Genomic DNA, 14,643 nt, shown 5'->3' on the forward strand with positions numbered 1-14,643 from the left:
ACTAAGCTCTACTTTGCAAAATGTTGTCCATGGAGGTATGTATTATGGATTGAATTGTGTCCCCATAAAAGATGCTGAAGTCCTAACCCCTAGGCTGTGTCAGTGTGACCTTATTTAGAAATAGGGCATTTGCAGATGATGGGGTTAAGATGGGGTCATTAGGGTGGGCCTTCATCCAAAATGACTGACATCCTTATAAAAAGGGGAAATTTGGGCATGCAGACAGATGTGTGCACAGGAGAGAACCATGTGAAGGTTGGAGTCAGCAGTTAGGAGGGAAGCCTGGTACAGATTCTTCCCTAGAGCCTTCTTTCAGAAGGAACATAGCACCTTGGTCTTGGACTTCTAGTTTCTAGAATGGTGAGACAATAAATTTCTGTTGTTTCACCCAATCAGACTATGGTACTGTTACAGAAGCCTTAGGAAACTAATACGGTATTCAAAGTTACTTTTGTTGACACATAGCTTAACTTTTAAAATATTAACAGTTACATATTTATATTAACAAGTGTTAGAAAAAATATCGCAAGCGACTCAACTCTGTGATTTTTAGGCATGTTTTTGTTTAGGACCAGGCTGATGTGGGTATGTAGTAAGCAAATCGCATTTTAGCTGGCACATGAGGGACCATGCAGTGGAGCGGTTAAGAGAACAGACTCTGCAGCCAGGTTTTCAAACACTGATTTCACCACTCGCTGGCTGTGTGACTTCAGGCATCTCCATGCCTTGGTTTCCTCTGCATAATGGTGCTGCTGATAGCAGTGCCTACTGCATGGAGCGGTTTAAATGATTAAATGCAAGATTACATGTGTGGGATAAACACAGCTTTTTTGGTTCAGTGCTTTGTAAGCGCTGGCTCTTCATTTTATTACCCAGACATGGAAAATCTAGTGATCGTGGCATGCACATGCAGAAGGGAAGTCCCAGTGAGCCCAGTAGGATGGCTGGGAAGGTTGCTTTGATACCATGGTCCTGCTCCCACTCTATCAGGGGCTCTGGAAGGGTTCCTGCACAGTGGCACACTACTCTGGGTTTCATTTTTTTCAACAGCTCATTTTGGAGGAACTTTCTGAAAACCCTTATTAATTTTTCACAAAGAGTGAATACTAGTGGTATAGACCACAGTCTTGTCGACTGAAGTGGTGGTCAGTGGAGCTGGTTTGGGTGTCCAGGAAATATCACCTGGGATTGCCACCTGCATTCTCCACTTGCTGGTGGGGCTCTGAGAGCCAACCAGATCTTCACCTTGTCCCCTGGCCCCTTCTCTCTCTCTGCTTCCAGCTTCCTGGCTCTTCATCTGGCCAAAGCAAGTAGACTCGAAATTCACCAAGTTTTCCTGACATTGTACGTGTTACATCTTACTCTTCATCCCTATACACTATATCTCAATTTATCTATGTACAAACATGACATCTCTAACCCTATCAGCTGCTGTGACCTTGACATGCCCTTGTCAACATATCATATCCACAGTGATTCCCTTCCTATGTCTACCTTTCTCGGGCCCCATGTAAGTGACTTTCTAGGCTCTGACTTTTGCCAAAAAGCCCCAGGAATCAGTTTGGTCCTAGCTCTACCCACTGGATTTTGGCCTTTCGTGTTGGTGGGATGCAGACAACTCGGCCACGTGCAGGCTCTATCTCACTGCAATTTCAGGTCACTCCCCGCTGAGACAAGGCACAGATCAGACCTCCCCCTTCCTGTAGTGGGCTTAGCACTATCCTATCACTGCCTATCCCGACACAGATCCCAGCTCCAGGGACCTCGCTAGCTTGGGTCTCCTTTGCTAGAGGCACAGATACAGAACCTATCCTAAACAAGAGACAAGCCAGGGATCCCCCGTCACTGCTGAGTCCCAGCTTTCCTGCCCTATCATGGTGGGCTCCCCACTGCCCAGTGTCTTATCCCTAGTTGTTCAGGATAAAAGCCACAACTAGTCTCATGCTTACAATGGAATCCCCACCAAGCCCAACTGCTGTTGGGAATCCAGCCACTGGTAAGATTCAGAGACCGAGTCACTATCTTCTCCATCCTGCAATGGCCTCTTCCCTGGTCACCCCACAACTACCATGGCTCCTGACAGGCCACACTCCTTGTGGCAGCCAGAGTTACCTTGTTCAAATGTAAAGCAGTTCATGGCAGTGCTTGCTGCACCAAGTCCCTCTCCTGGCCCCTGCTCACCTCTGTGACCCCATCTCAGCCTCCCACCCCTCACTCACTATGCTCTGGCCCCCACCCTTTTTTCTGATTCTTGAGCCAACTGAGCATCTCGTTCCTACCTCAGGGCCTTTGCACAGGCTTTCCCCTCTGCAAAAGGCTAGTCCCTGACCTCACCTGGTCTCAGCTCATGTCCCCCCACACCTCAGAGGCCTCCTCTAGCCACGCCGCCTAGCTATCACCCAGTTGCTGTCTTGATGGTGGCTGTCACCACTCCATTTTGTGTTTGTTATCAATCCCTGTCTGCTAAAATGTAAACACCAAGAGAGCAAGAACAGTGTGTTGCTCACTGGATCACCAGGGCCTGGACCAGGGCTGGCACACAGTAGATACTCCACACACAGGTTTCTGGTGAGGTCAAAGAAGACAGCAAATCACCTGTTGCCTTTGCCTGGAATCCCATCCAGCACTGACTGGACTGGACTGGGCAGGGCTGGAGCATGCCCTGAGCTATAGTCCCGGGCCTGGGCCCCATGGGCCCAGGCTCCTCTGCTCACCCTGTGCATGGGTCAGGCCGCATCCCCAGGATGCTTGCTGCTGGCCCCAAAAGCTGCCCCAATTCCCCAACTTCCCAACCCAGGCCTCCATGTACTGGACTGAAAACCCGCATCGTCACACTGCCCACATTACAACCAGGCTTGTCAGGGCCGGAACCCCCAGGTGCCTCTAAAGCTGCCTCTGTGGCCAGCCAGCTCTGGGGGGAGCAGCTTGTCGTGGCAATCTAGAGCATGGGGCTTGGAGCCTGGGTGTGAATCCTGGCTTTGCTGTCCCACCTGGTACTCTAGGCAAGTAACCTCCAGGTTCTCAATCTTGGTTTCCTCATCTGTGAAATGGGAGAAGGGGGCAGTGGTATCCACAAGGATCTCCTGGAGTTTGCTGCCTGGCATCCTCTCCTTCTGCCTCTGGTGACAGCACCCATGTCTCCTTCTCAGAAGCACCCCTGACTTAAGCCGGGAATGACAGCAACTCCAAGGCAATGGAGTTGGGAAAGGCGCCAGCTGACCCTGCCGAACACTTGCTCTGAGCCAGGTGATCCCTCTCCTGCCCTTTTATCTTCATAGCAACCCTCAGATGAGGGTATCATTCTTATCCCTGCTGGGCAGATGGAAGGATGAGGCCCAGAGAGGTTAAGGAACCTGCCTGAGGTCACAGAGCTAGTAGGTGGACAGGCAGGATTTATAGCAGATGGTCAGGCTTGTTTCCTGCCATGGTTGCTGAGCTGGGGGGCTGAAAGCCCAGGGCTGCTGGTGGCCATCCTATCACCCCTAGATCCTGCCTAAGAACAAGGGGCAGAAGAAATGTTCAATGGGAGATGGACAGAGGAAGACTGCTGATTTTAATCATTGGATCCAGCTCTGCCTGAGATCCCACCACCTTTGGACTTTATAGTTACATGGGTTAATTTGGACTCTTTCCCTTAAAGACACTTTTTAAAATCCTGCCCCTACCTAGGGGCACCTGGGTGGCTCAGTCAATTAAGTATCTGCCTTCTGCTCAGGTCATAATCCCAGGTTGAGCCCTGCATTGGGTTCCTCACTCAGTGTGGAGCCTGCTTCTCCTTCTCCCTCTGTTCCTGCACCCTCATTTGTGTTCTTGAAAGCACTCTCTCTCAAATAAATAAATAATCATTAAAAACAAAATAAAATCAAATCACTTGCTACTTAAACTGCCTTGTCTTGTGTTTGTGTGTCATTTCCTTCACTTGGAGCTTGGGGTGCACAAGAATTAATCAGATAATGGCCTATGTGCTGCCCTGCCCACAGCCCCTCAGCCAAACCTCAGCCTGCAGCTCTGGCTCTGGGCTCCGCTGGCACCCAGCGGAGGGGTGTATAAGAGCCTAGCCCCCTTGCCCTGGGATGGGGGGCAGAGGTAACATGCAGAGGCTTGTGTTCAGCACTGTCCCCAGGACTCCCCAGCCAGGAGGCACTCCACTTGCCCGGTGAACTTGTTTGGTGGTAAAGCCAGGTTGGGCTCTTCCCCTCTGCCGTCCCCTACCAGGGAGCACCTCCCAAATAAATGACTCATTCTCAAATCCTTACCTCAGAGTCAGCGTCTGGGGGAATCCAAACAGAGACAGTATTTATACAGCTGGAGCAAGTGCTCAGTAAGCAATGGCTGTTCCTGTTATTTCTCTTTCTCCTTCCACCTGCCCGAGTTGCAGGGATAGGAGCTTCGAGCTCGGCCCCCAGTCCCTCCAGCTCCCCAAGCAGATACAGATGGAATGCCACAGCCCCAGAGAGCAGGGCCCCAGGCTCACACAGCCTGGCTAACAAGGCTGTCTGGGGCTGGATTTTGCCCAGGACTCCCCAGGTTTCCAGATTCTTGGGATAGCACGATGTCTTGTACTATTTTCTTTTCTTTTTTAAAGATTTTATTTATTTTTTCATTAGAGACACACAGAGAGAGGCAGAGACATGGGCAGAGGGACAAGCAGGCTCCCTGTGGGGAGCCTGATGCAGGACTCGATCCCAGGACCCCGAGACCACGACCTGAGCCCAAGGCAGACGCTCAACCACTGAGCCACCAGGTGCCCCTGCCTTGGACTCTTTGAGGTCCTTCGTTTTGGGTGGCAAAAACCAGAAGCAAGTGGCTTCCCCAGAGGGACTCTGCCACTGGATCTGGCCTTCAGCTGCAATGACTCATCAACAGTCTCCAGTGCATGTGGTCTGCCGCTCAGGACATGGCATGGTCACACTCGACTGGGGCTTGGGGCCTACAGTGGCCACTTCCCAGCTGTGTGAATCCCCTACTGTGGGCCTCAGGTCCTCATCTGTGAAATGGGGACAACCCCTGGACCTACCTCTAAGGCTATGTATAAGGGTTATAATTTCCTTGCAAGTGACAGGACTAATTGTTGACAGTAGTGGCCGGCTTACGGTAAGTCCTCAATCAATTTCATCAGAGGAGCAGCAGGCAGCATTCACCATAAACTCGCCTACTTCTAGAATTTAGTACCATTTGCGTGCACCATTATCCACATAAAGTAAACAAATTAATTTAAAAGTAAAACCAGGGGGATCCCTGGGTGGCTCAGCGGTTTGGAGCCTGCCTTTGGCCCAGGGCATGATCCTGGAGTCCCAAGATCGAGTCCCACGTCAGGCTCCCTGCATGGAGCCTGCTTCTCCCTCTGCCTATGTCTCTGCCTCTGTCTCTCTCTGTGTCTCTTGTGAATAAATAAATAAAATCTTAAAAAAAATAATAAAAGTAAAACCATAATGAAAAAGTAAAATCAACACTAAAATAGCTTTTCCATTATAACCACATCTTGGTTGAAGAGCGAGAAAGGAGCTGTGATGGTTAATTTCGTGTGTCCATTTGATGGGGCCCCAGGGAGCCCAGATATTTGGGCTATTCTGGGTGTTTCCAAAAGGTGTTTTTGGATGACAGTAATGTTTTGTTGGGGGATGTAGCAGATCACCATCCGTAATGGTATAATTCACCTGAAGGCCTGAATAGAACAAAAAGACTGACCTTCTCTCAGGTAAGAGAATTCTCCAGAAGACTACCTCTGCTTCCTTTGCAACATTAGCCCTTCCAGGATATATGGCCTTTGAACTGGAACACTGTCTCCTCTGGGTCTCCAGCCTGCTGATCCATCTTGTAGATTGGACTCACACACACACAAATGCACACACACACATGTGCACACACATTCTATTGGTTCTATTAACTCTGGAGACCTTGACTAACAATACCTTTGTAAAATGTGAGCTCAGACCTTGACAAAGAGGGTAACACAGGAAGGACTCCTCCCTCAAGGCATCCCACTGAGAGGGACCCAGATCCAGGCCCAGCCCCAGTCCTCCCTGCCAGGACTCTTACTTGAGCATGCCTTCTCCTGGTCTGGGAACACAGTAGAGGGCTGGGGGTTCAAGTTCAGTTCAGGTCTGCTGGGAATGAAAACCTCAGCGTTGTCCTTCCTCTTGGCAGATAAATTCCTTTCCTTTTTATTACCTGTAGGAAAACAATGGTTTAGATGTCAGACACGGAGCACCAGCAAAGTTGGGGCATGCTACTCAGGTATCTGTTGGTTCATTCACGTATTCATTCAACAAATATTTGTTGAACCCCTAGTCTGTGCCAGGCAAGTTCAGGATCAGAGATGTGAATAATGCAGCACATTTTGGCAAATAAATGAAACATTCTATGATATGTACAGGTTTCCAGATTTTAACATTACTGAGTAGGGTGGAGTCTTGCAATCAATGAGGTTTAATTGGCAGCATGGTACATGAAATAATGATGCCATCAAGGACATCCTGGGGTGAAAAGAGTAGAGCAAAACACATTTGCTGCCCTGGAGGGACTCACAGCTTAGCCCAGGAAAAGAGGGTGGAAGGGATAAGAGGAGAAGCCTGGGAAAGAAGAAGGTTCCAGAGTTATGGAGGAGCATGCAGCCTGGAGCATGTGGCCAGAGGGTGTGCAGCAGACAGGGAGCATACAGGTGACCAGGATGTTACCAAAGGCATGAGAAGGGGCATTCCAGACACAGGGAACAGCATGTGCAAAGGCTTGACAGCTGGAAGGTTATGTGGCAGGTGAGTGGCTGGGGCCTAAGGGGGTGACTGGAGCCAGACAGAGAAGGGAGGGCCCGCAGACCATGCCGCAGAGCCAACATTTCGAAAAGCAGGGTGCCTGGACCACGGGTGGAATGGGAGATGATGCCAGATGCCATGTGGGCAAATGGTTTTTAAGCAGTTATATAAATGAACGTTCATGAAAAACATGTAACCAGCCTACCAAATCCTTGATTTCATTGATAGTACTGCTTAGAACAATCCTAGAATTATTAGAGAAAAGAAAAAGAAAGAAAGGGGAGGGAGGGAGGATAGAAATTGAGAGGGAGGGAGGAAAAAAAGAAAGATGTTTGTTTCAACAAAGCTAATAGTACAGGAGGTTTGTGGAGATGGCAAAAAAAAAAAAAAAAAAGGGAAAAAGAAGTGACTTTAGGTTTGCAAATGGCTGAAGTGCAGGGGAAATGGCACCAGGGCTCTGGCCAGCGCAGGTTTAAGAGCAAGAGAAGGACACGCTCAGGACTGCCAGGCAGAAGAGCAGCCCTCTAGGCAGTGAGGCTGGGGTGGCTAAGCAGAATAGACTCTGCAGATGGGGAGAAGGGTTAAGGTCCCTGGATGCAGGACCTCCTGGCTTGGGAAGGCCGGAAATCCAGTGCCTGCTGAAGTGCAATATGATAGGACTCCCAGCAGAGCAATCCTGGGGGCTTCTGGGGGCCCAAAGGAGAGAGAGTCCCTGAATCCAAGTTCCCACAGGATTCTTGGGAGCTCAGAACAGAGGCTGGGGGCTTGTGTGGGTTCTTTTCAGACTGGCAGCAACCTCTCCACCATCCCCTCTTAGCCTCACAAAGGACGTGTGTTTCTCTATACAATTCCTGAAGTAGCTGCTCCCTGGCTGGCCTGTAATGCAGAACCCAAGGGATGACATCCAGGACCCACTATGTCCAATGGGACAAGACAGAGAATGGAGGGGGGCAGACGACCACAAGACTGGCTCTCCACGTGCTGAAAATATGCTGCTGCTGCTAAGAGTGCCAGCGCTAACTGGGTTTGGCCTCCCGAGCACGCAGGTGCTGGTCAGGTCCCTGGCACACCCTGTCTGTCTCATTCACCGATCTGGCCATCCCAGGGGGTAGATGGGAGGCAAATAATGATGTGCCCAAAAATGGCCTAACCCAAAGTCACAATGCAAAACGGAATCCACAGTGCTAATCAGCCAACCTTCAACTAGGGAGATCTTCAATTATCCTAATGGATCCAGTATAATCCACAAGGGTTCTTAAAAGTGAAAGAGGGATACAGTTTCAGTTTGGGACTATGAGGAAGGTTTGAAGATAGATTCTGATGATGGTTACACAGTGGTGTGAATGTACTTAGTAACACCAAGTGGCACTCTTAAGTGATGGTGAAAATGGTAAAATCTGTCAGGTGTTCCTTACTGCAATAACCCCCCTACACCCACACACACGGAGGACAGCAGAAGAGGAGGGCCAGGGGGAGAGGGGACTCTGTAAGAAAGGCACAGAGAGGCTCAAGGTTGCTGGCTCTGAAGGTGGAGGGAGGGGCCATGAGTCAAGGAACGTGGAAGCCTCTAGAAGAGGAATAGTGAGAATTTTTCCCCTAGAGCCTCCAGAAGGATCACAGCCTTGTTGACACTGTGAATTTAGCCCAGTGAGCCTTGAGTCCAACTTCTGGCCTATAGAACCATAAATAATAAATTTGTTTTGCCTAAGCCACTGAGTTTGTCATCATTTGTTACAGCAGCGATAGAAAACTAATACATACTATTACAGAGCAGGGCTCTGGAGTTCAAGTTGTCTGTCTGAGATCGCAGAGCTGGGAAGCGATAGAATCGGGATTTGATCAGACCCACCAGGCTTGGAGCCCTGCCCTGAGCCACCTTATCCCCTGTCTACGACCCCCTCCACTGACCAGCTTCATTGTGTACTACACTCTCCACGTGCTCACTTGGATCCAGCCACACTGGCCCCTTCCCTCTCCCTGGGTACACCAAGCTCATTTCCTCTTTGAGCCCTTTGTACTTGCTACTCCCTGCCCCTGGAATGCTGTTCCAATGGCTGCTTCCTCTTAATTCCTGTCCCAGATTCACCATCACCTCCTGAGAAGGCGTCTCTGACCACTCCAGCTTGAGGGGTCCTTCTCAGACCCCCATCCCCCAACTGGTATCCTGTTTTACACTCTGCACAATGTTCAAAACTCTTGGGGGTACAATTCTCTCCTTCTATCCTCCTCTCTCAATTTCTTTCTTTTTTTTTTTTTTTAAGTTAGAGAAAGAGTGCATGCACAGGAATATGAGTGGGGGTAGGGGCAGGGGAAAAGAGAGAATCTCAAGCAGGCTCCACATTCAGCAAGGAGCCCAACATGGGGCTTGATCTCACAACCCTGAGATCATGACCTGAGCTGAAATCAAGAGTCGGATGCTTAACCCACCCAGGCGCCCCATCCTCCTCTGTGAATTCCTAAATTGACCCATGACCTAGCCTTTCCCTTTCCAGGTATTAGGAAAATAACCTCTGCCTTTTTCTGTGCCACTCATACCCTGGCCCTCACTCAGAAGGAAGTCACATGGGATGGGATGGGGTGGGGGCTGGGGTAGTGGTGGCAGGAAGACATCAAAGCTCAATCCAGCCACTCCCCTCCCTCCTCCAGCGGGGTTGCCCTCAAGACACACAGCCATCTGCCACCACACTAATGCCATCAGTGGCCCAGCTCTGTCAGCATCTGGGGTCAGGGGTCTGCCTACTTCAGAGGGGCAGCACCGAGTAGCCAGCAATCTGGCTCTTCTCAGTTGCAAAGGCGAACATTTGTTCTCCTTCTATCAGATTCCCAAGCCCATCTCTCATTTGTTTCGATTAGGAAGGAAGATAGAGTAGGTGGCATTACTTATCAGCTCCTAAAAGCCCAACTATTGTTGGCTTTATTGTTATTGTAAATTTGATCTGGTTTATTTATTCAGTCTAGTGATTAAGGGCTTGGGCTCTGGGTTCAGACTCCTGGCAAATTCAATCCCACTGTGCCCCTGTGTGACCTTGGGCAAGTCATCTGACCTCTCTGTTTGCCAACATCCCCATCTGTAAAGCAAGGATGTTGACGGGACTGGTCTTGGTGTTGTGGTAAGGATTACACATGGTAAGCCCCTGGAATAGCGCTTGGCGCATGTTAGTAAGAATTCAGTTGACGTTGGTAATTGTTTATTATTTATGTTTTAGGTGTTTGTTTGTTTTCCCTGCTAGGTTTAAGTGCCATAGGAGAAGGGACTGGACCTCTCTTGCTCCAGTATATGCCTAGGCCTGGGGCACGAATGAATGGGCAGCCTAGAACCAAGCACAACTTTTCAGGCTACTATTGACTGTGCTTGAGTAACTGTTCAGGATTAGTTCAGCATCCAATCCCCCACTGGGGCCTGGGGAGACCTGGCAACAGGCTGCTCAACTTTTGCCTGCTCCTCTCAGTGGGTCTGTGGTCAGAGGCTACAGATGAGTGGCAGTAGGAGGCATGCCTCTGACCCTCTAAGGCTCCAGATTAGGCAGCCCCTGCCCGGGGCAGACATCACAGCGGTTAGTGCAGGGACTCGCCAAGCAATCTCATTGTCAAAAAATGCAAAATGTCCAGATGCCTGGGTGGCTCAGTCAGTTAAATGTCTACCTTCAGCTCAGGTCATGATCTTGGGGTCCTGGGATCAAGCCCCACATTAGGCTCCTCCCTCTGCCCCTCATCCACCCCCACTTGTGCATGCACTCTCTCTAATAAATGAATGAATGAATGAATGAATGAATAGATAAATAAATAAATAAAATCTTCAAAAAATAGGCAAACTGTTAAGAAAGTGAAGTTCTTTCTTTTTGTTGTATGCTCCAATCTCACTCTCAAACTGTGCTGGGGAGTCCAGTGGTTCTCTCTGTGGCCCGGTCCCTGGTACCAGAAGTGACTGTCATGCCCTGTTTCCAGTAGGAGGCTCACTCAGTCTCCTTACTGCCCTCCCCCAGCCTCCCCACTCCCTGAAGAAAAACAGTTCCCTGTGCAACCGCAGCGGGTTTCACACAGAAGCATGGGCACGGAACGCTTTAGCAGGTAGGTGTAAAGCCTTCATGTATCGGACAACAATTTCTGGAGTGGTTTAAACGTGCCAGGTGAGTGCTGCCCCTGGGGGTGCAATGGGCTGGGGGCGGGGAAGTGCTGGTGGGGGCCCTGGCAGAGGCTCACAGGCCAGAGGGGGAGAAAGACAAGAGGAGTCCATTGTGAGACCAGTGCCATGATGACACCCTGGGGGCAGAGGAGGCAAACCTACCTGAGCCATGCTGAGAGGGCAAGGGAGGCTTCTTGGAGGAAGCAGCCCCTGAACTGAATCTTGAGGGGAAAGCAGGGAGCCAGGTTTCAGGGTTGAGTGGAAAGGAGAGGAGATGTGGTCATCAGGACAGAGGGAACAGCCCAAGCAAAGGTTTGGAGGTGAGAGAACACAGTGAGAGCATATCTGAGGGACAAATGTTCTCTCTGGAGGTATCAACCCCTGTGTGTGGCGTTTCCAGGGCTGCCAGTCATTATATCCATCCCCAATTCATATGTTTAAGTCCTAATCCCCAGGACCTCAGAATCTAACCGAATCTGGAGACTATTTGGTCATTGTGGTAAAATGAGTCAATGAGGGTGGGCATTAATCCAGTTTGCCTGGTGTCCTTGTGGGAGGAGATTAGGACACACACACACAGAGGGAAGACCTCGTGCGGACACAGCGGGAGGACATCCACCGACAAGCCAGAGTGAGGCCTAAGAAGAAAACAACTGGCTGACACCCTGACCTTGGGCTTCCAGTCTCCAGAATGATAAGAAAATGCATTCCTGTTGCTGTTGGAGCTCTCCCCTGGTCCGTGTAGCCTGAACACACTAATATACTCTGCCTAATTGCGTACATCCCCTCATTTCTCTTCCCTTAGAGGCACCCCTGTTTCCCAGCCAGGTGGCCTTGGTATTTGGTTTAGAAAGTCTGGCACACACAACTGTGAGAAGGATGTGCCCAGGATGGAGAGGGAAGGGCAGGCAGAGACCGAGCCAGCTTGGCACTGGCCCCAGGAACTGTGGCAGGTGGGCCCCTCCCCGCTCCTCCTCAAATTGCTTTCTTGACTCTACTTTCCAGGGTCTTTTCTGGAAAACCTCCTCTAGCAGATGGCTGCTATTTCTGCCTGCCCTGCATGCTTTCCTCCTTCTTCAGGTTCACCTCGATTTTCCTTTGGAACTACTAACAAACAGTCCATGTGGTTTGGGTGGCAATAACCACAGCCATAGCCTTACTGGCTAGACCAGGCCAACCGGAGCCACAGTGACTAGTTCAGAAATGTGACCCAATGTGGGCTCAAGAGCCAGGCCTGGGACCTTTGCTGGAGCTTTTGGGGAGAAAAATTCACTTTCTGATGGAGGCATCAAGCCAATATCTCAATTCTGTGTCTGCAATGTGGAGAGCCCACCTGTGAATGGTACTAAGACAAAGAAAGGCAGAGATGAAGGGCACCTCGGTGGCTCAGTGGTTGAGGGTCTGCCTTCAGCTCAGGTTGTGATCCCGGGGTCCTGGAATCACATTCCACAGCAGGCTCCCCATAGGGAGCCTGCTTCTCCCTCTGCCTGTGTCTCTGCTTATCTCTGTGTCTCTCTTATGAATAAATAAATAAATCTTAAAAAAAAAAAAAAAAGAAAGAAAGAAAGGCAGAGATGAGAGGGAGGGAGGAAGAGAGGGAAAAGGAAGCGAGAAGGGAGGAGGGAAGAAGGGGAGGGAAAGTCCTTGACAGCCCTGGACATCTCAATGATCCAAGCCAATATACTTCCTTTTGCTTAAGCCAGAATGTATCATTAGCCTGTTGGCATGTAGATCCTGCAACACATCCTACAGTGCACAGGACAGCCCCCCAAAACTATCTGCCAGACATCGGCCGTCTGGAATTTCAGGGTCATCTGTAGGCCATTGGGAGCCTTTGCTTCTTGTAGTCAGCAGAGACCTGGCTGATATACCTCCCTGACCTGGGGGACAGTCTCCCCAAAGCTAAATTCCAAGTACTGCTAGAAATTCAAGTCCTCCCAGTAGACCCGGACACACCAAGGGCAATGGCATGCCCACAAAGACAGAACTCACTCTTGGAAGCTGGGTTAAATTCCAGCACCACGAGGGTGTCTGGGCCCTGGGGAGGGTGCCCTTCTGTCTCTTGGTCCTCAGCAACATCCTTCTGCATGGAGTCCCCACTGGAAAGAGCGGGGTCATCTTTGGGTTGGCCCATCAGCACCTGTTCCTCGGGCTCGGGTTCAGACAGCACCTCTTCTTCAATGGAGTCATACTCATCACTGGAACCATCTTTCTGTTTCCTCTGTAGATTTACACTAAGTTCCAGGCTTTTTCTTAGCTCCTACCAAAAGTCAGGAAGAGAGGCCAAAAATGAAATATGCTACTTTGAGAAAAAGTCACCTGCAAATAGATCATTAGGACCAAAGAACTATTCCTAGCAAATGAACATTTACCCAAATCATCTTGATGCGTGTGTTGTCATGGCTTTGAAGACAAGAAAACAAAGACAGGGACAAACGAGTAACTCCCTAGCAGAGGAGTATTTATAGTATTTGCTGTGGTCACATGCCTGGGATACCACTAAGAGTGTGTGTGTGTGTGTCTCTGTGTTACAGATGTTCTTGTTTGGGGCCTGTTTAAACAGATTGTGGGGTTCCACCCCGCCCCCCAGAGTTTCTGATTCAGTGGGTCCTGGACAAGGCCTAATGATGTGCATTTCTAATAGGCTGATGTTAATGCTGCTGATCCAGGGGCCACACTCTGAATATGAAACCCCAAAGGCTTCCAAAGGACCTTGAAATTCCAGATGGTACAGTGTCTTCCAGACAGTTGTAGGGAGTGCTGTCCTATATATTGAAGGATGTTTAGAAGAACCTAAGATATCATAAGATTTAGCACTTATCCATAGCTGCTGGATAATTTTTTTCAATTTGTGTTTCATCTCCATGAGATCGATTTATAATCTGAAGGGTGAGCATTATGATCTATACTTAGAGTGACCAGAAAATTCATCACCGAAGCCAGGATACTTTTGAAAGGAAAAAGGGTACTGGTCTACTTACTCTGGGACAAAAAAAACGTCAACTGGGCTATCTGGGCAAACTAATGTTTCGCTATACCACCCCCCCCCCCCCCCCAGCTCGTGTTGTCTAACATAGCTCTGAGCAAATGAGAAGCAATCAATACCGCTTGCTTGATACTGGTGGTTGACCAGTAAACTTAACAGTTGCTATGGTGTCCAAGTCCTAACCCCTGGACCCTGTAAGTCAGTGACAGCTCATGAAGAGGGAAGAGTCACTGGAATAGTTTAATCATTCTAGAGAAGTCATCCTAAAAAAAGACCCGATGGTAGAAATATGGACACCAAAGGTGCTGGCCTCTAGGGGCTCAGGAAACAAGGAATCTTATGATGCAGTGGCAGGATCTTAGCTGTGCTGTGCTATGCCTACAGTTCTGTCATAAGTGGAACTGGGAACTGAGATTTGAAGATTTGGGAAACTCTCAGTCTAGCCAGTTGCAAAAGATGCTAACATGCAGAGATTCGTGGTTAGAAAATCATGCTCTGGAGAGAAACCCAAGGTATGGCTGGACAACTTTTTGCTAGTCCTTGAGAAGGATCGAAGTTTAGAGGATTCAATCACATGGAGGGTTCTCTGAAGACACTAGACCTGGGATCATGGATCTTCTTAGCCATCCCAGAAGAAGCCAGGCATAGAGATAAGATTACCCATGAAGATCCATGAAGGAACCTCTTTGTCTAATGGAGGGGATTCTAGAGACGTACATAGCAGACCACATGGGTTTTGAGAATGTCATACCAGTGGAAACACTACCGGCTTATACCGAGAG

The 14,643-nt window shown here is 49.4% G+C and overlaps 1 protein-coding gene across 8 annotated transcripts in view; it reads right to left on the bottom strand.

The window, feature by feature from the left end:
• The window catches only part of KATNIP (katanin interacting protein), a 193,286-nt gene that overhangs the window by 82,271 nt on the left and 96,372 nt on the right, over positions 1 to 14,643 (bottom strand). For 6 of the 8 annotated variants that reach the window (XR_012000598.1, XM_026011061.2, XM_026011060.2 and 3 more), the window contains exons 8-9: positions 12,868 to 13,135; positions 6,040 to 6,171 (exon numbers count right to left, since the gene is read on the bottom strand). Coding sequence is in view for 7 of the 8 variants with exons in the window: in XM_026011061.2 (XP_025866846.2) it covers positions 6,040 to 6,171; positions 12,868 to 13,135 (400 nt within the window). In the remaining variant the exon portion in view is untranslated. The remainder of the gene's footprint in view (positions 1 to 6,039; positions 6,172 to 12,867; positions 13,136 to 14,643) is intronic. The other 2 variants (XM_072753614.1, XM_072753613.1) reach the window with 1 other exon arrangement.

This window comes from Vulpes vulpes, chromosome 3, assembly GCF_048418805.1.
Source record: "Vulpes vulpes isolate BD-2025 chromosome 3, VulVul3, whole genome shotgun sequence".
NCBI lineage: Eukaryota > Metazoa > Chordata > Mammalia > Carnivora > Canidae > Vulpes > Vulpes vulpes.